This window comes from Monodelphis domestica, chromosome 1 (genome assembly GCF_027887165.1).
Source record: "Monodelphis domestica isolate mMonDom1 chromosome 1, mMonDom1.pri, whole genome shotgun sequence".
Lineage (NCBI taxonomy): Eukaryota > Metazoa > Chordata > Mammalia > Didelphimorphia > Didelphidae > Monodelphis > Monodelphis domestica.
This window is the reverse complement of record NC_077227.1, coordinates 384,573,351-384,600,676: the sequence shown is the minus strand read 5'-3', so window position 1 is coordinate 384,600,676 and position 27,326 is coordinate 384,573,351. Positions and strand designations below refer to the sequence as shown.

General features: G+C 41.4%; 1 protein-coding gene and 1 long non-coding RNA gene across 5 annotated transcripts in view; one reads left to right on the top strand and one right to left on the bottom strand.

Annotated features, from left to right (window-relative positions):
* The first annotated feature begins 1,394 nt into the window (after positions 1-1,394).
* ABLIM3 (actin binding LIM protein family member 3) overlaps positions 1,395-27,326 on the top strand; it is a 192,071-nt gene continuing 166,139 nt past the window's right edge. For all 4 annotated transcript variants that reach the window (XM_056811604.1, XM_056811603.1, XM_056811602.1 and 1 more), the window contains exon 1: positions 1,395-2,178. In XM_056811604.1, the coding sequence (XP_056667582.1) occupies positions 2,166-2,178 (13 nt within the window). In that variant the 5' untranslated portion in view covers positions 1,395-2,165. The remainder of the gene's footprint in view (positions 2,179-27,326) is intronic.
* The window catches only part of LOC103095350 (uncharacterized), a 30,071-nt gene continuing 22,348 nt past the window's right edge, over positions 19,604-27,326 (bottom strand). Inside the window, exons 2-4 of the long non-coding RNA XR_001624777.2 lie at positions 22,803-22,857; positions 21,516-21,588; positions 19,604-19,906 (exon numbers count right to left, since the gene is read on the bottom strand). This is a non-coding gene — a long non-coding RNA (uncharacterized LOC103095350). The remainder of the gene's footprint in view (positions 19,907-21,515; positions 21,589-22,802; positions 22,858-27,326) is intronic.

Here is a 27,326-nt window from a genome sequence, read left to right as displayed (position 1 = left end):
AGCTAAATGCTTTCTTTCTACAAGAAGCCTTTCTCAATCCCCTTTCATTCCAATGCCTTTCCTTGGAGACTAACCTCAATTTATTCCATGTATACCTTGTTTGAACTTTGTGGTTTACATGTTGACTTCCCTTCAGACTTGGAGACCTTTGAGACCTGAGTCTGTGTTTTGTTTTTCTTTATATCTTCTGCATTTACCACACTGACTGTCACATAGTATGTCCTTTGTAAATATTTTACCAACTGCCAAAGTTTCCAGTGTTCCTGAGAGAATCACATTCCTACTCTGGTCTTTAGTCTTATCTGTCTCTCCTTGAAGATACTGGACCGGATAATCTCCAATGTCAATCCCAGGTCTAAATCTATAATCAATAACCTGAGTCCAAATCTTGACACTCTTTCTTACTACCTGTAACTAAGTGGCACAGACATCTTCTACGGTGATTCATTCCCATATGTTCTTCCATCCAATGACAATGGTGCCTGGGCTGTTTCTCCTACAAGACACTCCATTGACTGATTCTGGGTATTTTCATTTGTTGTTCCCCATGTTGAGAATTCTTTTCCTCCTTATCTCTGCTTCCTAAATACCTTCAAGCCCCTGTTAAAATCCCATCTTCTTCAGGAAACCTTTCCTGATCCTGCTTAATTCTAATGCCTTCCCTCGGTTACTTATTTCCCATTTATCCTGTATACATCTTATTTGTACCCAATTGTTTCCCTCATTAGATTGTGAGCTACTTGGGAGATGGGATGTCTCCTCTTTCTTTGAATTCCCAGAGCTTTGTACAATATTTAGTACACAGCAGTCACTTAATAAATGCTTATTGCTAAATTACTTGTTCTCTTTGACTTTTCCATAAGTTGATGAGAAGGGTGGGAAGAAGCAGGGCACCTTGCTAGAATCATGAGTCGTAAGGTCTGGCTTCAAACTACACTGTGCTATTTACCAGCTATGTATGACTTCCTCTCCCTGGGCCTCTGTCTAACCAAATACAAAAATAAAGAAGTTGCACTGAGTGATCTCTAAAATCACTTCCAGCTCTTGCTGCTGTAAGATTTGTGGTGGGATGGAAAGGGAATAGTTGGAACCCTGGTTATGTTAATAACAAGGGGTATGACCCTGGGTAAGTCACTACCCAGGCTCTGGACTAGTCTTCCCAAATTCCAAAGGGGAAAGCTGGACTAGGTGGTCTCTAAGGGTTCCTCCTAGTTCCAAATGTTATAATTCTAAGTGCTTTGCAAACTCGAAGCGCTTTAGAGGAGCGAAACATCATTGTTTTGTTTCTCTGTGCCCCCGAAATTCCAGGAGCCTGAGCTCCTCGCATTATATCCAGCAGGTGGCGGGCGGCAGTCGGCCATCCTCTGCTTCCCTAGGCGCTGGGAAAGCAAGAAAGCAAGCTAGCAAACCCTGCGGGAAGGCTTCTTCTTCCCCAGGTCTCCTTCCCCTCCTCTGCTGATCCCTGTTCCCCAGCAGAGTCCAGACCTCCCGAAAGCATCCCCTGCAGACTCTCTAGGCACGCGGCGGGGCGGGGCGGGGCGGGGCGGAGCGCGGAGTGGGCATTTGGGGATCCCAGCGTCGGCTGGCAGGCGAGTCCTGGGGCTGGGCGAGGACCTTGCTGCCTCGGCTTCGCTTGGCCAGAAACGGGGCTGCAGCCTGGCTCCCTCCCATCCCTCTCTCCCTCCCACCCTGGTGTTCCCTCCCTCTCAGTGGTCCACACCCCCTTGGAGCGCTCACAGGAAAAGTCCAGCTGGAATTGCTCCGCATTGCACGGGAGAACCCTGGAGCCAGCGAGAGCGCAGGCGAGGCGCCAGGGCAGCGGCACTCAGTCGGTCTGTCTGTCCGCGGGCCTGCATGCCCTGCCTGCCAGTCTATCTGCTTGTCATTCATTGCTTCTGCCTTTCTAAGATTGAGAGCAGAGTCAGGAGGCAGACTGAGGGCAGTGAGGGCATACCTGGGATAGAAAAGCCCACAGGACCATAGGATTTAGAGCTGGCAGAAACCTTGGAGCTCATCTCTTGCCCTCTCCCTGCTAGTCCCTCCTCTACCTTCCCTCTCCGCCACCCCCCTTCCCCCCAGGTGAGCATTGGAGCAAAGGGAAACCACATTTAAAGAGCCGCCTTGGCCTCTTTGTTGAATGAGAAATTCAGAGCCAGGGCGTCACCATGAACACCAGCAGTAAGTACATCTATCTCTTCCTATTGCTTTGCTATGGGAACCGGGGGCGTTGGGGTGGAGGTGGAGGGGAGGCTGCATTGGTTCCGACTGAGGAGCAGGAAGAGGCAACCCTGCATCTGCAGGAACCATCCCCACCCAGGCTCCTGCCTGCTTTTGTTTCTACGGGGAGATGAGGTTCAAGGCAGGCCTTTCCGAGCAGGGGGATGCCAACCATCTCTGACAGCTGCCCTATAGGGGCACTGGTCCTCCTGGTAGTAGGCAGTAGTGCTTGGGTCAAGCTATTGTCCAGATACCGGGGTCTTTAATGAGCTCTCTGGGTGCTCTCTTTCCCCATGCCCAGGCCCCTGCTTGGGTATAAATAGGCAAGAGCAGGTTGGTGGGTGTGTGCTATGGTAGCCAAATGTACAGTATCCCAGGCAGATCTCTCTAAAGACCAGTCTAGCTCTTACAGTGTTGAATAGTAATAATAGCAGTAACTCACATTTCTATAGTAGTTTAAGGTTGACGAATGCTGGGTGGGGGCGGGGAGGTATGACTGTATTTAGAAACTGATGGGAATGTGAGAGGGGAAGCAGGCACTGTCTGTGAATCGTCCCTGCATACCCCAGACGACAAATGGTCTGCCGGAGCTGGCTCAGACATCTTCCTGCCAGATGGATTGGGTGGGACCTATCCTTGCCAATTGGTTTACAGCTGTTGGAAAGCGCATGAGCAGCTGTGGCATAGTGGGAAAACACTTCCAACTAGAAGGCAAGAGAACTGAGTTCAAGTCTTGGCTCTGTGGATGACTTGTTTGCATGACCTTGGGCAAGACCCTTATTCTCTCTGGCCCCCACTTTCCTCATCTATTAAAGGAGTGGTTTGTAATAGATGTTTGCTGAGGGCCCCTCCAGCTCTGACCATCTATGAGTAGACTGCTGAGCACTCAGTTCTTGAGCCCAGAAAAAAAAAATGTACAAAGCTCTGTCCTGTGGAACTTCTTTCTCTGTCAGCTGGACTTTGAGGCAAAAAGTCCAAGAGACAAATTACATTTGTTTCTGTGGTCCCCTTCCTTCCTTTTGTATGTGTGTGCAAGGAAGGCAAGAACTTCAAGGTTCTTTATGACCTCTAAATTCCCTTCTAGCTCTGGATGATTTTGTAATCCTGAGACCCTCCCAGATACATGTCTTGGATTTTGCTCGGGTTTGCTTTGCCAGTCTGGGGCATTGCTTTGGCTCTGGAGTAGGCAGGGTCTTCCTGATAGATTTTGCCTGCAGTTTTTAGTAATTAGTGCAATATGGTTTAGTAGGAAAGGCACTGGGGACTTCCACCTGTGCCAGGGATTCTAATCAGCATTTTGTCGGTATTTTTCTGGGAAGTCATGATATACTAGAGATTCTTCTTTTGTATAAAGAGCAGAAATATGTATGTATGAGAGGCTTGATAAATGGAAAGAGAATTGAATTGTGTGTTTGAGTCCAAACTTCATCACTTAGTAGCTGTGACTCTGGACAACTAAATTTACGTCTGGGTTTTGGTTTCCTCATCTGTATACGGTGATAATATTTGGATTGCTGACCTGATCAAGTTGTGAAGAAGGTGTTTTTGAAAGTGGTAAATAAATGTGATATTTTATTATAGGTCAGTTTCTGGATGATCCTTTGAAAAACAGTCCTAAAGAGATCTTTTTCATACTGGGAAGGGAGGACAAGTGGTTGTTAATCCCTTTTGTAAAGGACTCATTAGGGCAAGTGTGGAATGTGCTTTCTGTCTCCAGAGTTCTTCTATTAGTATGACCAAGAGTTCCACTTTCTTTTTCTAGCTTCCAGGGAAACCGTACCTAATGGCCAAAACTAGATATAGGCCAGGTGAGTATTAGTCTAGGGTGAAACAAGCCTGAGGGCATGATGAAAGGTTACATGGATTTTTGAAAGTGAAGATGTTTTAATACTAGTAGAAAAAAAATGCATTTTGACTTGCATTCAATTCCCAACTCTTTTCCTTGTATGGCCATACCTAGGCCATTAAACCTGCCTGAGTCTTAGTTTCTTCATGTATGAGAGGATTAATTAAGCTGAAAGGAACCTTATTATGTGGATAGGAAACTGAGGCAAACAAAACAAAACAAAACAAAAAAACCTGATTTGTTGAAAATTACACAGCAAATAGGAGGCAGAAACAGGTCTTCTGACTATATTCAATGCACTTTATATCCATTGACTATATGATTCCTAACATCTCATCCTGCTATTTTATGATAAGTCAAAGAGCATATAATAAGGATGCAGAATCTATCATGGTCACAGAGGCCATAATTTTCCAATGATGGTATAAATGAGTTGTGTGATTTCCAAATCTTGCCTAGAACATATGTACCCCATTCCAAACTCCTGATGACTGCCACCAAAAGGAATCCAACATTCTTGAGTGGGGAGTGATTTCATCCAGGGTGTTCTTCTTCACGTATGAGTTGGATTGCATGGTTTCTAATATTCTGTGATTCTCAAGAAAGCAGGCTTTGGAGAAAAGGCACCTCCAGGAAAGAAGAACAAACATAGATTCTTTCCTTGGTTCTACAAATAAAACAGCTTTTCTCTATTTGAACTGTCCTGGGTAAGTCTGTGTACACAGATTTGCAGGCTCATAGAGGAATCATTCTATTCCAATTCTAATCTATAATAATCACATCTTTGAAAAGGCTTATCCAGTGTCTGATAGAATGTTGTCACTGCCTGGGAACTCTTAACCAGATTCTAGGAGTACCTTCTGTCTGGCCCAGAGTCCCTGTCTTGTCATGATGGGACACTTACACTCTCCAGAAAGGTGTGGCATAAGGCCAGAGATTGAGTTTGGGCTCTGACATTTTTATGATAGTGAACAAGCCTCAGTTTCCTTTCTTTTGAAATGGAGATATTCTTGGTTGTTATTAGGAAAGTTTTTGTAAATCTTAAAGCACTATAGTATAAGCAAAATTGTTGTGTTGTTATCAGAAATATATAGAGCCCTCCACTAAGATAATTGGAGAACAATGGCCTTTCTTATAGAAATTGGACTAAACTCAGGTCCAGTTGGGCCATGTTGTCCTCTCCTTTGAGTCTCTCTGTCCTGATGGCAGTGAAACTAGAGGAGGAAGAAACAGAGGTGTGGCCTCAGGCCTTTAACTAACAGCTGTCTGTCTGGCAGGGTTGGAGCCACAGAGTTGAACTGTTCAGAATGTCAAATAGTCTTGGTTGACAGCCTTGAAATACAAGGGACCAGGGGTAGCTAGGTGGCTCAGTTGATAAGAGAACTAGACCTGGAGACAGAAGGTCCTGAGTTCAAATCTGACCTCAGAAACTTCCCAGCTGTGTGACCCTGGGCAAGTCACTATTGCCTAGTCCTTTTTGCTCTTCTGTCTTGGAGTCAATATTTAGTATTGATTCCAAGGCAGAAGATAAGGGTTTTAAAAAAAAGAATACAAGGGACAAGCCTCTCTAACAAGCAGAATGAGGGTCCCATAAATTCCCTGCCTTGGTCACACCAGAGTTAGTTTGTGGCTAGAATGTGGTAGTTAGCTCCAGAGACATATTTTGGGGATGAGTCAAAGCAGGAACAGAAAAGAGTGATCAGAATAAAGGACTGGAATCTATGCTATATAGGGATTGATTGAGGGACTTTAAGCTGGGGAAAAGACTTGGGAAGATATAATTGTCTTCTAGGGTGGTCATCTCTGTCCTATTCCCCTTATACCCCTCACTATCTCTTCTGCTTTAACAAAATATTCAATTGACATCTACTTTGTACCAGCCCCAAGGTATTCAAAGTTGAAAAATAGCATAGTGTCTGTCCCTCTAGGAATTTACTATATATTGGAAGTGATAGCTATGATAGTATATAGATAAGCATCTCTGTAAACAAAATAGCTGTAAGGGACTTTAGAGAGATCATCTATCCCCTAGAAGGCACCAGTTAGAACCTGTCACAGGCAAAGAAGGACTCTAGACCATGCATTAAAAAAAAATAGCTTTCAACCTGGGGATGAGCAATGGGGAATAAGGAAGCAGTCACCAAGGAAGAGGATGCTTTCTCCATAGAGTTGGTATGCTAGCTGGGGTTGGTCTGAAGCAAATGCATTCATTCTGGTGCAGTCCTGCAAAATGTACAGGAAGAGCAACATGCTCTTGTTTGTATTGATGGAGGGAACCCCCTTGTTAGGAGACCCCTACCAATGAACTCTGGTTCGTTCTCTGCAAACTTAGTTCTTTAGATTTGCCCTAGAATGGCAAACCACTCCAATAACTTTGCCAAGAAAATCCCATTTTATGGAGTTCTGAAGAGCTGGTCAATACTGAAATGATTTAACAACAAAGCCCTGAGAGATTAGGTAATTTTCCCAGGGTCACAAAGCCAATATGTGTCAGAGGCAGGACCTGAACCCAGGTCATCTCAGCTCTTAAACTGTAATCTCTACTCACAATTCCATACTGTTCTCAAGGAGAGTAATAGAGTAGAATAACTAAAAAAGTAGGTTAAATTCAGATTGTAAAAGTCCTTAAATAATAGGTGAAGGAGTATGATTTATTTTTTCTTTGTCTTTGAGCACTAGGGAGCCATTGAAGGATTTTGAACACAGAAAGGACATGGTCAAATTTGTGTATTAGTCAGAGGGTGACAGATGAAACTGAGCAGGGAGAGACTGGCCAGAAGCTGGGAGAAATCTTTTATGTTGTCTACTAGCCCTAAGGGAATGAGAGACAGAAGGAGCCTTCTTACTTACCTGGGTTAAAGGGGAAGAGTGATTAGATAAGTCAAATATTATTCATATCAGACTTGAGCCTGAGATGGACTTTCTGAGGAGAAAAGTAGATGGATACAGGATAGTTTATGAGCCTTTCTCTTATTCTCTCTCTCTCTTTCTTTTTTTTTTAACAACCCATACCTTCTGTCTCTGAATCAATACTGAGTTTCAGTTCCAAGGCAGAAGAATGGTAAGGACTAGACAATTGGGTTTAAATGACTTGCCCAGGGTCACATAGTTTAGGAAGTATCACAGGCCAAATTTGAACCCAGGACTTCCTATCTCTAGTCTTTGCACCTTATCCATTGAGCCACCTACCTGCCTCTTTCTCTTATTCCTTATGTTTCTTCTTACATCCTGAGTGCTTCACCTACCTCTTTCCCCTACTCCCATACTAAGTACACTCCATCCCAAATTTCATTTCCAATCTGCTTTGAAGTGTGGTACATTACTCTCCTCCTCCTACTGCCTCACACCCCCCAAACTCCCACTCCCTCCAGATATTTCAGCCAGGCATGGTTGCAGACTATGATAACTCGAGTTTAAAGGTATCGTCCAGTCAATTCTCTAAAAGAAAGAGATGGGCTCAGTCCCCAATCCTTCATTCTAAATATATGATCCCTCTTGTCTATAGGGGCACAGCATTGGTCACTGACAGTCCCCCACTATTACCTTTTTTATTTTGAATGGGAAAGTGTTAAGTATTCACTCTGATCCGGGCACTGTGCTAAGCCATGGGGATACAAATATTTTAAAAGACAGTCCAGTCCTGAAGGAACTTAAAATGCTAACAAGGGGAAGACTATTCGTAAAGGGTGTGGTGACCAGATAAGTATACCCTGTTCTGGGGAGATGGAAGAGGAGGGGGTGGGGGTGGGGGTGGGGGGCAGATACTGGCAGTCAGGCAGATGGTGTGAGCTGTCCTGATTGGATGACTGGAAGGAATAGGAGAATGAAGCATCTGTGGTCTGGTGTCTGGAGTGGCCAGTAGATATAGTAGGTTATATGGGCTAGCTTCCATAGATTTTATTGATTTTTTTCTGTTCTTATTTTCTTTTTAATCCCTGTCACTTCCTACCGATTCCCCACCCCCTTGAAACTCTCCCTTGACACAAATAAACACAAACAAAATGTATGACTCACTCTGCTCCTCCCAGTCTGCCACCTGTTGTTGGCCAAGAGTTGAGAAGAGGGCTTGAGCAGAAATCTTCTGGAGTCACCAGGTCCTAGTCTAGAGACTGAGGCTAATTTTGTTCCTTAAGGAATAATACCATGGGATTTAGAACTGGAAAGGATCCTACAGATCCAACCTCCCTTTTTTACAATTGAAAAGGAAACCCAGAAATGGTAAGAGACTTATCCATTATCACACAGCTTAGTAAGGAGCAGAATGAGGATTTGAAACCAGATCTTCTGACTCTTTCCAAGTGTTCTTTTTTTCCAAATGCTTTTTTCAGAACATTGCCTGGCTATTACAGTGGCTCCTTAGCTAGGGCATTCATTCTCATTATTTCATTTATCGACTGTTCTGAACATTCCTTAATATGTATCTCCAGCCCTCATTTCTCTCCTTTTGAACTGTCAGGGATCACAAGTACTCACAATGTGGAGACTAGGGATGAGCTGGGGTTTCATTGATTTAGAAAGCCTCAGTGAGGAATTTTTGTGGCTTTCTCCTAAATTTATGGCCTTCAAGAGTTTCCTAGAAAATTTAGAGATGAAATGACTTGTCCAGGGTCATATAGACAATCCATGTCAGAGGCAGGAGTTGGACCTATGCCTTCCTGGCAGAGCATAATGGAAGGAACACTGAACCTGGAACCTAAGAAATGATCTTGTCATACTCCATCATATTACAGATAGGGAAACTGAGGCACACAGGGGTCAAGTGATTTGACCATGGTCACACAGCAAGAGTTTAATTCAGGTATTCTTAGTCCTGAGGCTAGTTTTCTTTTCACTCTGAGAGCAACTTTTTGACAAGTCCACAAACCTCTTCTCTTTCCCCTTTCCCTATCCTCTAAAGAAATGTCTTGTTTGGCTGTGCAAAAGTAACACTGATTACACTCATTTACTCAAAGTGTTCACTGTTTATGCCTGATTACCATGCAGTACAGAAATGATTATGCATGTCATTAAATAGGTGTCAGATTAATTTTTTCTGTGGGTTTTACTTGATTACAACACTAAGCTCCGTCTACTTGGGGCACAATCATTGGGGAATAGAGGAAAGAGGCACTGAGGCATAGGGCACTGGTTCTTCAAGTCAGAGGACCCAGATTAGAGCATTGGATTCACCACTTACTAGCAATGTCACCTCAGAAAAATCACTATTCCTCTTTGTCCTTTAATTTGCCCATCTATAAAATGGGAACAGTAATAATGGGCTTACCTATCTAAGTGTGAGACTCAAAGGCTTTAATGGATATAAACAGGTAAGTTATATATGCAATTCAAATTCAAGGAATTATTCTTGTTTGCCAGAAGGTTCCTTTTAAACCGCTCAACAATTTCAATATGAAGGCAGATCAGAGTAATACTATGGAGATGTACTCACGACACCGAGATCCAGAAGACCTGGGTTCTTATCCTAACTTAAAACACTCAATCAACAAGTGTTAAGTAGCACCTACTATGCAACAGGCACAGTCATTGTCTTGGAGCCTCAGTTTCCTCTCTTGTAGAATGAAAGAATAGTACTCAATCTCTTCCATCAGTATTATTCTTTGCTCTATGATCTGAAGACCCTTCCAATTCTGAAATCTCTGGGCTCCTGTAAGGTCTCCTCTCACTCTGATGTTCCACGGTGCTTTCAAGCTCTGGCATTCTGTGCTTAGTTCCTGCCGGAGTCTGGGGAGAGAGGGCGGAGAGATGGGATGAAAGGAGCATTTGAAGAATAATCAGAAATGAAGATAAAGTGACTCTGAAATTGACAATGTGAGTCAATGAAAAGATACTCAATTTACACTTCAGGTTTGGGGAGCACATCGATTGCCTACAGCAGGTTGTGCTCCAAGTGTCCTCCCTCCTGGAGGCTTCAGCTGGCTTCCTCAAGGGTGTGCCTATTAGGACTAATCCTCCACCAGCAGCTGCTGACCAACATTTTCTGGGTGGTCATTGTAAATAAACCCAAAAGGCAGAAAAGTCACTTGAGGTGTGGAAAAAGCAATTTGTGATTCTTCTACCTTATCTTTCCTGACTGATGTGATAATGTTTGATTGTTCACACTTCAAAGAGATGGTTTATTTTATTCTTTTACTCATTTGATGAAACATTTCCTAAACCTGACTATCTGCAGGAATCAGTGCTCAGCTGTACTGACTGGGGGAAGAAGGACTGGAGAAAGAAAGGAGACAAAGCTGAATAATGTATGATCTCTGCTCCCAGGGCGTTCACATTCTGATAGAAGTCAAGAACATGGAAAAGAGGAACAGTCCCTAGATTTGAAGTCAGAAAATCTGAACTCTAACCCTAGAACTATTGTTTGCCTCATTTGTGACCTTGGAAAGATCATTTTCTCTTTTAGAACCTCAGTTCCCTTGTCTGAAAAAAATGACAAGGCTGGACTAGGTGACCCCTAAGGTTCCTTTAAGCTCAAAATCTTGTGAACGTGGGCACAAAATACCTATTCTACAAATACAAAGTGAAAGGATATTAAAAGAGGTTCAATTTACAAGAGTGATTCAAAGGATAGAGAAATCCCATTTTATTTTGTAAGGTAGAAAAAAAAGGAGGCTGAGGAAGGCTTCATGGAAGAGGAGGTATTTGAGCTGAGGCTAGAAAGATGAGCAAAAGTTAGACAGGCAAAACTGAAGGAAAGGCATTTCAAGCAGGGGAACAGGCTTAATGAGGAAGGACAGATAGCAAGAAATTGTTCGAACAAATGGCAAATGGTCCATTTTATAGGCAGCATAAGGTGCAAGAAAGGAAGTATTTGGAGATAGGGATGGAAAGTTAGGTTGGCAAGAGAACTCTTCATATGAAGATCATAATCATGCAAAGGAAAACATCGCTGAAACATACCAGAATTCTGTCCAATGCAGGAAATAATCTTGATGTCAGATGGTTGGTGGTAAAGATGCCTCCTGTCTCTCATCAGACAGGTGGTGGACTACAGGTACAGAATAAGGCATACATTTTCAGACATAACCAAGTGTTGATTTGCTTTGCTTAACTTTTCTTATTTGTTATAAAAGAGGATTGGATTAGGTAGAAGGACAATTATGATTTCTTAAAAGTATAACTAATAGTTTTTTAGAAAGAAAAGTTATAGTTAAATTATGAGGGCTTTCTCAGTTTTGACCTTTAGCCAGAAAAAATGGACTTTTATTTTTTAAGTAATTGGAGGGGAGCCTGGGGTGGGGGTAGGGGGTTGATTTTTTTTTTTTATCAAAGATTTCCACAATCTGGTTCCAACATTCCCTTTCAGATTTTTACTTATAAAACTCTCCTTTACATACTCTGCAATTCAAGGTATTAGTCAACTATCTGCCACTTTGTGTATCTCCATTTCTTAGCTCATGGTGTTGTTGATCTTGTTGAGTTGTTTCAGTCATGTCCTATTCTTCATGAACCCATCTGGGTTTTTTTCAACAAAGATATTGGAGTGGCTTGCTATTTCCTTCCCTAGCTCATTTTACAGATGAGGAAACTAAGGTAAAGCAGGAGTAAGTGATTTGCTCAGGGTTATACAACTAATAAGTATCTGAGGATGCATTTTTAACTCAGGTGTTACTGACTGTAGGCGCAGTGCTCCATCTACTAAATCCATCTGCCGCCGGTGCATAGTAAGTGCTTCATCAGTGTTTATTGACTTAATGACAATTTGGTCCTAGCCTTCCTTCCTATTAAACACCCCATTATAAATTCTATATTCCAGATAGACTGGTGCACTGTCTCACTCAAATCTTATCCTCCTAGAATCTGAGTTGGAAGGTTAGTCATACCTGAAATAAGAATTCCCCCTACCACATCCCAATAAACGATAATCCAGCTACCCCCCCCACCCCGCCGAAGACTCCCAACAATAAGGATCTCACGGCTTACTAAGGTCTAACATACTTTTTGGGGGCAGCTCTAATTGCTAGAAAATTTCTTCTCATGTTTGACAGAAATCTGCCTCTGCAGGTTCCACTCCAGACCGAATATGTCCAATCCCTTTTCTGTATGACAGGACTTCAAATACTCAAAGTTGATTATTATTTCCTTCCCAAGTCTTTTCTTCAAGCTAACCCATCTTCTCTCTTTCCTCATCTTCCTTCAATGGGTTCTTGTATGACATGTTTCCCAATTTTCTCACTAGTCTCGTTCCTCTAATCCCACTCCAACATGTCAGCACCCTTCCTAAAATACAGCGCCCAGAACTGAACACGATACTCTAGGTTGGGCAGACCAGTGTGAAGGACAAGAAAGTTATCACCTTCCTCACTTTGGAAATAATACCTCTGTTAATTCAGCCTAAGGTTACCTTGAGAGATAGTATGGCAGAATGACTATAGAGTTGGCCTTGGAGTCACAGACATCTGGATTTAAGTCCTACCTTTGACATCTTCTGGTTTTGTGACCGGGACAAGGTACCTAACCTCTCCGTATTCCAGACAGCTCTCTCAAATTCTGACCTGTGAAATTAGAATTTTGCTCCCCAGGGCCTCATTCTCCCAGCATCCCATTTACATATCTATGTAACGTATTAATGTAGGGAAGATATAAGTTTTGTGTAGATTCTTCCTCTCTCTCTCTCTCTCTCTCTCTCTCTCTCTCTCTCTCTCTCTCTCTCTCTCTCTCTCTCTCTCTCTCTCTCTCCTCTTGATTGCAGCTGGGAAAGCTGACTTTATGCCAGGCAAGAGAATCTACACATGTGGTTTTACTTTTTGTTAGATAATTAGGTTTGAACTTCTATTTTTTTAGTTTATTTTCTTTCTACTACAAGAGATTATTAATAAACCTTACAAAATATAATTCTTGGAGTTATTGGATATTAATTTTAATCTTACAGACCTCAGACACTTGCTGGCTCAGTAGATAGACATCAAGGTCTGGAGATAGGAGGACCTGAGTTCAAATGTGACTCAGCCACTTCCTATCTGTGTGACCCTGGGCAAGTCACTTAATTCCAATTGCACCACTCTTATTGCTCTTCTGTCTTAAAAATGATACTCAGTATAGATTCTAAGTAAGAATATAAAAGGTTAGAAAAAAAGAAAATTGGAAATTAGCTAAACACAAATACAAATAAGAAATTCCCAGAGATTTAGTCTGAAAAATTGAGTACTCTTGATGTGATTTTGTAGATCTTGCAATTTGGGGGGAATTAACCCTAGTTGCCTACCCTTTACTGATCTTGAGTTGTTGCTAAAACAAAGTAGGGATTTTTTTTCATCTCTATACAGGATAATTTGAAAATGGTTTTAGAAGGAAGGGTCTAACAATAAGGAGGTCTGGGAAAGCCAACTTGAAAAAAATGTGAGGTTTTGGCTGAGACTTGAACAAGGCTAGGGAGACCAAGAGGCAAAGGTGAGGAGGAAGACAATTCTAGACATGAAGGGGAGTTAGTAAAAATGAAGTCCAGTATTTTAGAGTGTCATGATTAAAATATAGAGAGGAAGCCAGACTACAGAATGAAATAAGGTGCAAGCTGTGGCGATAAAGGGAAGAGTTTCAGGAAGGAGTTCCTCATAGCAATGAAATAGTTTTGCATCCCAAAATAGGTCAAGTAGGATTTTTTTTTTTTGCTTCTATGTTATTCTGTTTTTGTTCTGTTATTTTTTGGTCATGTCCAATTCTTTGTGATTCCATTTGGGAATTTCCTGGCAAAAATACTGGAGCAGTTTGCCACTTCCTTCTTCACCTCATTTTATAGATGAGGAAACTGAGGCAAACAGGGTTAAATGTCTTGATGACATGCCCAGAGTCACCCAGTTAGTAAATATCTGAGGGAAGATTTAAGCTTAGGAAAATGAGTCCTCCTAACTCCAGGCCCAATACTCTATACATTGTACTACCTCGATGCTCCCATATTATTCTACTGGCTCATTTTATTTTAATTTTTAAAACCCTTACCTTCTGCCTATATCAATTCTAAGACAGAAGGGCAATGGCTAGGAAATGGAGACTAAGTGACTTGCCCAGGGTCATACACCTAGCAACTGAGGCCAGTTTTGAACCAGGTCCTCCTGACTCCAAGCCTGGTGCCCTATCCACTGTGCCACCTAGTGCCTCGTTTATCTTTAATTCCACTCAACCATCCGGGTCTTTTTTTTCATATATGATATTGTCTAGCCTCTTCTTCTTCATCGTTTATTGTGTCATGGAGCTATTAAATCCCAAGAAAGAAAGGACGTTTCTCCTGGCTAAATGTTAACTTATTAGATGAAAGCATCTTTTTAGCCTTTTTTAACTCTTTTGGGGTCCTGCTATGTCCTGCCTTCACATACCTTTGCATATAGTCCTCCATGCCTGGAGGAGGCTGCCCTCTGTTCAGGAAGGAAGGGTCAGGCAGCTGGGATTAAGTGACTTACCCAAGGTCACTTCCCCTCCTTCCAGGTCTACTTCAAATACCACCTACTCTGTAAAGTCACGACCTGCCTCCAGCTACCTTGACAACTGAAAGTGATCTTCCCCTCCTGAATCTCTCAAGTCATCCTACTTGACTCTTGTTAACTCATACCTGTGGTACACACAGTTCTCTCTCTCCCAACTTCTCCAATATTCACCCTCCCCTCCCTGACCTCATTGACTGTGAGCTTTCTGTAGGAAATCTCTCTTTAAAAAAAATCTTTGTAGCCTCAGCACCTGGCACAAGGTTCTGGTCAGAGCTTGGTAAATTGCTATCAAGTTGAAATTAGGAAGCTTCTCTGGGTGATGTTGGAAATTAATCTGTCATTAACTTCTGTTTAATACATGCTGTCCACAAGAATGGTGGTTTAAAAAAACTGGGTACAGCCTGAAAGTAATAGGAACCGTTGGAAACATCTGCATTGTCACCAGTTTCAAAAGAGGCGTGGTTTTGGTTTTCCCCGATAGGGCTGATATGTATAATTTAAGTGCTTTCAAAGGTGCAACCAAACACTTACAGTGATAAAAACATGCTCTGAACCTACCCTGTCCTTTCTGAGTGTCCTCTTTACAGAAGAATCAGATTAGCCCATCAGAATAAATAGGACAAAACCTAGTCTCTCCCCAAACTTCTTTTTGGCTGATGCTTGTGGCTCCCTGAGCAGCCATGTCAGCTGTAGACGTGCCTTCCCTCATTCTCTGGTTTGTGATTTTCATCTTATTACTCCTGCTTCCATTTATATAGCACTTTAAAGTTTATCAGGCATTTTCTTCATGAGAGGAGTGTCAATATTAATCCCCATTTTACAGATAAGATAAACAAAAGTTTTGTCCTTCTTTTCCCCATGTAAAATCCTGCTTGATGATGATGTTCATCCTGCTTCCTGGAAAGAAGGTGCCTGCATCTCTGGAAGAGAGTTACTTTTAAGTCCAGCTTAGCCATGTCACCCTAAGAGGACGCTCCTTGTCAGAGAGTGTGGCACAGTGGGAAAATCACTGCATTGTTAGTCAGACAGCCCGGGTTCAAATCTTAACACTGCCATTTACTATATCTGTGACCTTGGGCAAATCATATTTATTCTCGGAGCCTAGATTTCTCCATCTGTAAAATGTGGAGGCTAGAACTGATTATCTTAAAGGCCCTTACAAGTTCTAAATCATATGATTCCAGGATTTAGCAAAACAAACCTGGTTGTGTCCTCACTTTCCTAGTTGACCCCCTCTGGGGAGATTGATGTCACATCCTGTTGCATGCAGTTGGGGCCAAAATTAGGGCAAGCAGTATCCTGTCCCTATATCCTGGAGGCTGGCTTTGTTTCCAAGGCAACTGGGTGGGAAGCGGGTGGAGGAGAGGGAAGAGAGGTCAAGTGACAGATTCAAATGGGGATATTTGGGGGAAATTTGAGCCAGCTCCAGGTCATCCCAATTCAAACTCACTGCCTCACCCCCACCCCTACCCCCGCCCCAGGAAGCACCATATTTTTGATGGTTTTAGTAACAACAGACAATTCCAAGAGAGCTTCAGTGTTGACAAAAAGATTTTATATTCTCCTCATTTTTTATCCTCTTGACAACAGGTATTATTTCCTTAAGGAAAAGTCAGATTCAGAGAGATTAAATTACTTGCCAACAGTAACTCTGTTCATAAATACCAGAGGCATGGAGCAGCTAGGAGACTTGGTGGATAAAGAGCCAGGCTTGGAGACAAGAGATGCTGTATTTCTTAGCTGTGTGACCTTGGGCAAGTCACTTAATCCCAGCTGCCTGACCCTTCCTGCTCTCCTGCTTTGGAACTGATATTTAGTATTAATTCTAAGGCAGAAGATGAGGGTAAGAAATAATAATGAGAAGGAGAAGGAGAAGAAGAAGAAGAAGAAGAAGAAGAAGAAGAGGAAGAGGAAGAGGAAGAGGAGGAAGAGGAAGAGGAAGAGGAAGAAGAAGAAGAAGAAGAGGAACAGGAAGAAGAAGAGGAACAGGAAGAAGAAGAGGAACAGGAAGAAGAAGAAGAAGAGGAAGAAGAAGAAGAAGAAGAAAAAGTAGTACCAGAGACAGGAATAGACTTCCAAATCAAATGATCTTTCCCATATACCCCACTAACTGATACAAGACAAAACCAAGAATGTGGGCTGGTGAAGCAAACTCAAAAGACATGAGACAACAGCTCCTGGGAGCTGCGAGGGTGGCCATTTGGTGGAATAGGAAACACCTTTAACTTTGGTTCCATCAGAATTCAGTTTGAGAAACTGAATCAGGACACAGACGATCCTTTCAACAAAGGGCTGGGAGCCAGAAGGGCTTCCTACTATGTAGAACTGGAGTTCTGATATAGACATTTCAGAAATGAACTCCCATCACTGGGGAATCAGAGGATTTCGGGGGAGTGGGGGAGGATCTCAAAGTTCAGTCTCCCAGCTCATACACTCTACCACATCCCTTACAAATGGACATCTAGAATTGACTTGAAGACCTCCACTGATGAGGAATTTATTACTTTCTGATATATCTAGAAAGGACACAGGCATCATCTAATACCTTAATCTGAACAGAAAATCTATCATATCCCCCAAAAGTGCTTATTATATCTTTATTCAAATAACTTCAGTAATAGAGAACTCATTACCTCTCAATGCAACTAGAAGGGACCACAGAGATTATTTTTTCTCCTTATGAGAACTCCCTCTACCATATCCATTGCAAGTGGACATCCAGTCTTTCCTTGAGTATCTCATTGATGGGGAACTTACTATTGAACCAGGCAGCTGAAAAGAATATCAGCAGTCATCTAATTTGACTTGTACCTGAAGCACAATTTACTTCTTGAGCATCCCTGAGAAACAGTCAATGAGTCCTTGTTTGAACTCTGCAAGTGACAGGCCACTTCCTTCTTTCTCAAGCAAACTACTCCATTTTTGGGTAGTTTAGTGGTTTGGACAATTATTAGAAAATTCATTTTGTACTTAGCATAATTCTCCCTTCATGAATTTTCTGTTCATTGCCCTTCACTCTGACTTGTGGGTTCAAGCATACATAGTCTGACTTCTCTTTTATATTCATCACTTTTGTGCTTATCCAACTGAACTGAGAAGAGTAAAAAAAAGTAGATTTTGGTGGGAAAAAAAAAAACTAGCATGAGGACTATGGGGCAGAGAGACTACTGTTCCTTTGGTGTCCTGGAAAGAATCAGTCAGGGCCACAACAATAGTGGGAAGCTCTCTTCAGCCCACCTGGAGATTCCATCAGAGAACCCTCTGGCCATCCTGGGTTCTTGGCAGCTCCCTGAATAGTCAGTGACTCCTGCTCTTCCTGGCCCCTAAGCTTTCCCAGCTGCCATCCTCATCATTGGAAGGCAGTGTGGAAGGAGGGCTGAATTTGGGGTCATCATATCATTGGATCATCATAAATTTAGAACTGGAAGGGACTTTAGAAATCATCTAGTTCAACACCCGGATGATGGAAGAAACTGAGACCCAGAGAAGTTAAGAAATCTGTCCTAGTTCACATAGTTAGTAAATGACTGTTCGAATTCAAGCTCCAACTTCGAACATTCTGACTTCAAATCCAACCTTCTTTCCACTGAACCCAGCCTGCTGCCTCCTTGGAGGAAAAATGTCCAAGCCCTGGCTCCTCCCTGAGCTAGCTGTCACCTTGCCCATTTCTGGGCCTCAGTTTCTTTATCTACAAAGCACGGGATGGAGTGTTAGCTCTAAATCTTCAGATTTCTTTCTCACCTCTTGCCTTACCCAAATCCTCTCCATACACTGAGAGCATGAGACCACTGACTCCAACACTACATGTTTACACTATCTGAAGTTCTCCAATGTTTAGTACTCCTACGTTTAAGATCCTATAGATGGTGGCCCACACCCAGAGCTTACAGAACTAACTAGAAATAAAGATATGCTTTGAATTACGCTGGTACAAAGAAGGGGCAGCTAGGTATATAGAGTGCCAGGCCTGGAGTCAAGAAGACTCATCTGGGTTCAAATGTGGCCTCAGGCACTTACTAGCCATGTGATCCTCAGTAAGTTGCTTCATCCTGTTTGCCTCAGTTTCCACATCTATGAAATGAGCTGGAGAAGGAAATGGCAAACCACTGCAGTATCTCTGCCAAGAAAACCCCAATGGAGTCACAAAGAGTTGGACAAAACTGAAAAATGACTGGAGAGGGGATAAAAGCCTTTGGTTCTTACTATGAATTCCTTTGTGACTGTGGGTTTCCTTCAAGATAACTGACTTTTTTTTTTTATCATGGCAGCTTAAGGAGTAAGAAGGCTTTGCTCTACCTACACTGAGGAAATCGCTGATGCTTGAAATAATTTGTGATCCAGTGTGATTTCTTCAAAGTAGAACAATGAGGGGGCAGTGGAGTGGCTCAGTGGCTTGAGAACCAAGCCTGGAGATGGGAGGTCCTGGGTTCAAATCTGACCTCAGACCCGGCCTAGCTGTGTGACCCTGGGTAAGTCACTTGACTTCCACTACCTAACCCTTACCACTCTTCTGCCTTAGAACCAATACTTTGTGAAAGGTAAGGGTTAAAAAAAGAAGTATAATGATGAAAATCAAAACAATAATAACTAGCATTCATATACCACTTAAAGTTTCACAAAGTACTTTCCTCAGAACTCTATGAAATAGAGAATAATAACATGATTAATAATAACTAACATTTATACAGTTCCTACTGTGTGTCAGGCACTGTGCTTTGTAATTATATCATTTGATTGATCATAACAACACCGAGAGGTAGGTGCTATTATTTTCCTCATTTTACAAATGAAGAAACTGAGGCAGACAGGTTAAATGACTTGCTAGGGTTACACAGCTATTAAATAATTGGTTTGGTTTAGAACTCAAGTTTTCTGGCTCTAAACCTTGTCTCTCAGAGGAATATGTGCCTATATACATGAAATATAGAATGTAGAATTAAATCAACTATTATAAAAATGTCATAGAATATATAACTCATGCATGGGGTACAGAGGGGAAAATGCTGCATTTTAAATCAGAGAATGTGGACAACCTTTGTTCCTTACTTGCTCCAGATATGAATTTAGAAATATCAATCTCAAGGTTCTAATTTTCTCATCTGTAAAATGAGAAAGTTGATCTCAAAAGTCTCATTCATCTCCAAACTTTATTTAATCATGAACTCATCAACCAAGATGTCTCTTTCATAAAACTGCCGAATCTTAGGATCCTCATACTGGAAAGAAACTCTGAAGTTCCTTCCAACTAAGTGATCAGAAGCTCCTTGAGGACAGATGAGGACAGATGCTTTCTGCTTATTTGGTTCTTGGGCTTTGTTGGTGTCCTGAATGAGAAAATGCTAGCTCTGCTCTTTTCAGACCTGGTCATGTCTCTTCTTGAGGAGGCCATGCTGGGTACCACATTTTAGGAAGAAAATTGCTGAGCTGGAGTCTGCCCAAAGGAGAGAAAAGAAGATCAGTAAATCTTGAAACCAAGGCAAAGGAATATCATTTAAAGGAACCATCACCATTCTGTTACCACCTTTTTAAGGTGAGCATCTCTCAAGGGATGCAAAAGGCAGTCAAGAAGACCTGAGTTTAAACCTGGTTCTAGACACTTACTTATTATATTTGACCCTGAACAAATCACACTGTTTCTGTCTGCCTCAGTTTTCTTATCTGTAAAATGGAGATAATCATAACACTTACTTCCCATGGTAATTGTGAAGATAAAATGAAATATTTACAATGCATTTGCAAACCTTAAGGTGCCATATAAAGGCTGTTCTGATTCTTCATAACCCCATTTGGGGTTTTCTTGGCAAAGATAGAGCTATTTGCCATTTCCTCCTCCAGTTCATTTTACAGATGAGGAAACTAAGGCAAACAAGGTTAAGAGACTTGTCCAAGGTATCTGAAGCCAGATTTGAAACCATATCTTCTTGACTCTAGACCTAGCACTCTATCCACTTTGCCACCTAGCCACCCAGAAAAGCACTAATTATTATTTATTATTAATTGTATTAATGTCTAATTATATTATTATTTCATTGATCCTCATTACTTTAATTACTGCTTTGATACTTATGGTTCCCGAATCTCCATGTCTGTCTTTAACCTCTCCATCAGATCTCCATACCCCTATTTCCAACCATCTACAGACCACCTTGGTTACCCCACTGGTAGCACTGACCCAGCATTTCTAAAAGCATTTCTAAAACCCAAGCTTCTTGTCTTATCTTTTCTAGAAAATGAATATTTCCTTTTCACTTCTGTCAAAAGTACTACCATTCACTTGGTCTCCTATTTTTCAAAAGCATGGTGTTACCATTGACTCTGCCCTCAACTTCAACAAATAGTTACCATGTCCTGACTTCATGACCACTGGTTTAGACTATTATGATAGCCTCCTAACAGTTCTGTTCTGCCTGCAGACTCTTCTGCCTTCACACCATCCTCTGTGGTCTTCCTTTTGTATAGATCTATCAAGTCAATCCTCGTTCAGAACTCTTCAGTGACTCCCTACTATTTACTAATTAAATGATTCTAGGTCCAGCATAATATAAACCAACACTACCTTTCCAGCTTTATCCACTATGACTTTCCTCCCTACCATCTATGAACCCACCAAACTGCACTACTTTCTGTCTCTGGAGCATACTCAATACTTTCCTGTCTCCATATATTTACGTATAAGCTTTCCTATTCCTAGAATGTTGTCTCTATCCATCAGTGTATTCCTACCTATTCTCTAAACAACTCAAATCTTACTTCATCTAGTGATCTTTTCTTGGTCTAGTCAGTCATTATCAAAATTTGCCACTGCTGACCTTATATAGTACTTTGTTCTTCTCTGTTTTAGTCATCTGTGTCTAACCTCTTTACTAGACTATAAACATCATGAAGGTAGGGGTCATATATTACCAAAATTTAGTTATCTATTCAGCTCAAAGCACATCTTTTCCACCCAGTAGGTACTTTAAAACATTTGTTGAAATAAACTAAATGAATTAATAATATTTAGAGGAGAGAAGAACTTTGAGATGGACATAATCACTCACTTCAGGTATCAGAAGTTCTTCAATGGGGAAGGATTAGAGTTGTTCTTTGGTTGGAGGAATGGGGATGCTTGGTCTGGAAAAGAAAAGACTTGACAGGGATGCATAGCTGCCTACAAATATCTGAAGAGTTTTCACATGGAAGAGGGATTATTTATTCTACTTGGTCACATATAACAGAATCAAGAGCATTGGGAATATATAGCAAAAAGACAGATTTAGGGTTGGTGTGTGAGGGAGACCTTCCTAACAATTTGAATTGTTCTAAAGTGAAATGGGCTACCTCAGGAGATTTAATCCAATTCAATCCATTTCATCGAGCACTTATTGGGTATCTGCTATATGTCAGACACTGAACTAAGAGTTGGTGATACAACCAAAAACCAAATTGGATTTGCCCTCGATAAGCTTGCATTCTACTGGATAGTAGAGTGAAGTTTTCCTTTATTAGAGGCCTTCAGATAAAGGATAGATAACTACTTGTTGGGAATATTGTTTAGGGATTCCTGTTGAGGCAGAGTTGACTAAATTAGCCTACAAATTCTCTTTTGACTCTGACAGTCTGTAGGTCCAAAAGGTAGAACTAGTAACTAGGGAGTAAAAGTAACATGTATGCAGATTTTGGTTCTGTATAAGGAAGGAGCTTAGAATTGTCCAACAGTGGAATCGGGTGCCTTCTAAGAAATGACCTCCCTATAACTGCCAGTCTTCAAGAAGTTGTATTTGATAGAGGAATAATTGGCTAAGATCTCAGAGGTTCCTTTCAACCTTGAGGCTCTATCATTAGAACAGAACCCTGTAGGAGTGAGCCAAAGTAGGAGGGAGAAAAATGATTGAGAACAAAAACAAAAATGAAATAAAAACAAATAAACAGACAAAAACTTTCATGAATATATATATTTTAAACCCTTATCTTCTCTCTTAGAATGGATACTAAACATTGGTACCAAGGCATAAGAGTGGTAAGGGTTAGACAATGGGTTTTAAGCAACTGATCAAGGGTTCCACAGTGAGAAAGTGTCTGAGATCAAATTTGAACCCAGGACCTTTCATCTGTAGTCCTGAGCCACCTAGCTTCCCCTTCCATGAATATTAAGGTACATATTGGACCTTTTCTTATCTAGAGTGAAAACTCTGGAAGGATTCACAGGTATTTTTCTCAAAAACTGTCATCATTTTTGAACCTTGGTCACATAGCTAGTGGATAGTCTGTCTGACTCCAGGGCTCTCTCTGCCATTCGCTGTTGTCTCCCAATATTCAGCCAGACCAGTTGCTAATGGCAGACTTACCTAGTTTTTAATAATGTGTCTGGCCAATTCTTTGCTGCTGGCTTCTGGGAACCTGCTGGTATAGAGGACAAAGTCAATTATCCTTTAACTTAATTCCTAGGGTTAGTAGAACAATTTCTATCAGAAGTACAATTGTTTATTTTACCTGGGACCCAAGCCCAGGCTTATCTCTTACCTATTTATTTGTTCCTTAACTGGATGTGAGTAGGGGGGAGGGTGGGGGAATAGGGAGGGAGGTGTTGACTTTACTTTGCTGGTTTCCTGTTTACAGCCCTGTAGGTTCAGATAGCTCACTGTGTCCTCCTTCTGTACAATAGTAGCCTGAGCCAGTGAGAGGCAATGGAAATAGCCTGGAGCTGGGGAGTCAGGAGGGGTAGATTTCAGTCTTGCCTCTTTCACTAACCAATTGGGTGATATGCCCTCCCTAGGCCTCAGTTTCTCAGAATTCTAGGATCTCAGAATCCTTAGGAAATTCTTCTGCTTCCCACTAATTCACTCCCACCCATTGCTCCTATTTTTGTCCCCAGAATCTTGAGGTAAAACAGAAAAAGTCTAATCTTTCTGCTGCACAGGAGCCCTTCAGTTATCTGAAGATGACACTCATGTTGGGGCAGCTAGAAAGCACAGTAGATAGAATAGCAGACCTGGAGTCCGGAGGTCCTGGTTTCTAATGTGATCTCAGACATTTCTGAGCTGAGTGACCCTGGTCAAATCTTTTAATCCCAGTTGCTTAGCCCTTGCTGCCCTTTTGTCTTAGAATTAGTACTAAGGCAGAATGTAAGGGTTTACAATTTGAAAAAAAATATCACACATGTTTCAAGTTAATCAGGTTCAATTCTATTCAATAGTCCTTTTATGACATGGTTCCAGTTCTGTCTTCATCCTAGTTGCCTCCTCTGGATGTGCTCCAATTTATGTATGTCATTCCTAAAGTATGGTTCCACTTTAGCAAAGTGGCTCAGTACATAGAGTGCCAGGCCTGGAATAAAGAGATTCTGGGTTCAGATCTGGCCTCAGACATTTCCTAGCTGTGTGTGTGATCCTGGACAAGTCACTTGGCCCCCATTGCCTAGCCCACTGACTCCAGAGACAAAGGATCTCGATTCAAATCTTGCTTTTGATACTTTCTGCCTAAATGACCTTGGAAAAGCCATCTAACCTCCCTAGACCTGTTTCTTCATCAGTAAAGCAAGGGGGTTGAACTCTCTAGTCTCTGAGTGCCCTTCTAGTTCCAAATCTATGATTTTATCATCTAATATACTAAATGGAGTCTAACCAGAACAGTTTCTCCATCTGAAAGACAAGCAAGCTCAGCTAAATGATATCTTTCAGCTCCAGATCCTATGATCCTATAAACTCAAAGTGTGAGCAAGCCAAAATGGTATCTAGGACCCAAATTCCTTCTATTTCACTTGCTTTACATTGAAATAAGGGTGTGGCTGAACCAAAAATTAATTTCAAACATGAGGCTATCATAGTAGGAGGGAGTACCACCTCAGGGGGAGCTGGGAAGCACTATCCCCTATCCCACCCCAGTTTGACCCCTGGGCTACTGCCCCCTTCCTGAAGCCTGATCTAAGCTGGGAACAGAGGTTTCCTCTAAAAGTGGCTAAAAAATACCAGGATACACAGAGCTACCTTCTCCTAACCCTTTTTTGGAACAGGGTTTGGGTTTCAAAGGACTTTTCCTGCTGGGATAATAATAATAATTACATATCAGTACTTCAAAAGAACCATTTTTTTTCACCATGGAGGTGTTCCTCAAATCAACTGACACTCCTATCTTCCTAAGGCTTAGCAGACTGTCTTTGTGAGTGGCTGTGGCCCAAAATATTAACCACTAGTTGCCAATTCATTAATTTTAATCTTTTTTTCTAGTAATGAGCCTCTCCTAACTCAACTAAGGCTAGGGTTTAAAGACATTCATAGAGGCTACATAGCTTGGAACTTAGAGAAAGCCCATCCAATTCAGTATCCTTTCCCCCACCCCACCAAGAGAATATGTTCTACTGGCATAGCCTTCAAGACTCCAAGATGGCCTTAGATGAAGCACTAGAGGAGAACCTGAGAGAAGAAGTAATTCTTCATGTTCATATAGGGCTTCTCAATCACAGAAAGACAATATGGTATTGTGGGTAGAGAACTAGCCTTAGAATGAGGAAGCCCTGATTCTATAGAATCATAAATTTTGAGCCAGAAGGGACCTCTGAGGCCAATAAGTACAATCACCTCATTTCACAAATGAGAAAACTGAGGCATAAAGAAGATAAGTGATTTGACCAAAGTCACACAAATCCTGATTAGGACCTTAGAACCATAGCTCTAGACATGGAGGGAAACTTAGAAGCCATTTGGTTCAAATTCCTCATTTTACAAATGAGGAAACTGAGGCTCATAGAGGCTAAATAATTTGCCCAAGATTACATAGCTAATGAGTAATAGAAATGCTTTCTGAAACCAGGTCTTTGTAAACCTAAGTCCAAAATTCTGTTCTGCTATGAACATTGTTTCTCATTCAAAACTAGATCTTTTGATTCCAAAATCATGCAGAGATCACTTATTCAAGTGGTTGTAATGCTCCATTAGTCTCCTCTGTAATTTCCTGGTCAAGACAAGTAAGGCTAATGATTCATAATAACAACTCCCATTTACATAGTGTTTTAATTCAATGGGGGGGGGGTGCAGTAAGGGGACCAGACCTATAATTTCATTTGTATGGGGAAATCTCAGTGAGGAAACTCAATTTGATTTAATTAATTTTGATTCAATAGCAAACATTTATTAAGTGCCTACTATATGCAAGGCATTGTGCTAGGTTCCAGAGAGACAAAGCCAAAAATGAAATAGTCCCTAAACTCAAGGAGCTTATCTTCTACTGAGAGTATGAAGTGGGGTGAGATCAACATATACATAGATAAGCAAATAGAAAATATTTGCCCTAGGTGCCCTACCCAAAGTATTTTGGGGAAGTGGAAAGAGCAAAGCAGAAAGTGGTACTTCCTGAGCCTTGATTGAAGACACAGAAGTGAAAAGGGGCAGTGTTCTAAGCCTAAGTAATAGCTTGTGCAAAGGCAGGGGGTGGGGTCATGGGCAATGGAATGTCACTTGTGAAGAGCACCCAATAGGCCAGTTTGTTCTTGATTGTATCACATATGAGGGAGAGTAATGTAAATTAGACCTCCAAACCAAAGCAAGTTAGAGTCTGTTGGGGTTTATATGCCAGAGACATTTATATTTTATCCCAGGGGCAAGAAAGAACCAGTGAAGTCTTTTGAGCAGAGGAATGACTTAGTCAGACTTATGTTGTGTTTTCAGAATGTTGGTTTGGCAGCTCTGTGGAGGATGGATTAGAGCAGGATTCTGGAAGATTTAGAGAGATCAACTTAGAGGATATCGTAATAGTCCAGAAGAAAAGTAATGAGGGCCTGACTGACAATAGTTGGCATATGAGTGAATAGAAGAGGACATGTGAGAGGAGAGTAAGGGTGAATGAAGAGTTGAGAATGAATTTAATGGTACAAAGTTGTGAGACTAAAAAATAATAGTGGTGCTCTCAATAGAAATAGGAAAGTTAAGATGAGAGGTGGGGTTCAGGGAGAAGATTGCATTTTTGGGGGGGACAAATTAAGTTTGAGATACCCAGGAGATCTTGAGGTGAACATGTCTAGCAAGTAATTGAAAATCAAGGACTGCATCTCAGGAGAAAAAATGAGATCTAATTGTGTATATTTGTGAATCATCTACATAGAGGTGGAAATCAGTAACAAAATTACTTTTTTATTGATTTGCTTTTCAGGAAATATTTCATTTCTTCATTCAACTCAAAACAATTTTGTATAATGATGTTAGATTATTCTCATTTTAAAATTTGAAGGAAAGAAGGTCACAAGGTTAATGTCAGAATCAAAATTTGAGTCTGGGTTCTCTACTTCTAGATTCAATACTCTTTCCAATAATCACTCTGCTTCATACGTTGAGTGCTACATGACATTTATGGAACAGTTTTTGTCTACAAAAGACAACACGGCCATCCAATACAGCTGAGGAAGTCTTCAGGTGCAACGATTTTTCTTGCCAATGGACCCAGGCTTCCAATGCTGAGAGAGTGGGACTGTCTCTGTGCATCAACTTTTCCACTTAAATCTCCTTCATGCACAAGTGTTTTTGTGCACACTCATCTACATCATAGATGAAAGCGCACAAAGACAATTGTCATCTTCGGTTACCTAGAGACTACTACTATTCTTCCATCCACTAATTCCTTTTCTCATTCTATCCCCTTCTTGCCCCATTTTTTGCAATCATTTACAATCTTGGAGCCCAGACATTAGTTCCTTCATGAAGTTTTCCCTAATATCAGTAGCTTGAATAGCTTGAAGGAAATAGCTTGAAGGGGTACATCCCTCCTGGAATTTCTCATAGTTCATATTCACACCTTTCCTGTACACATAGTCCATACTCTAGTTATATATGGACATGAAATATGGTGTCATGAAAGTCAGGACATTCAGATTCAATCTTGTG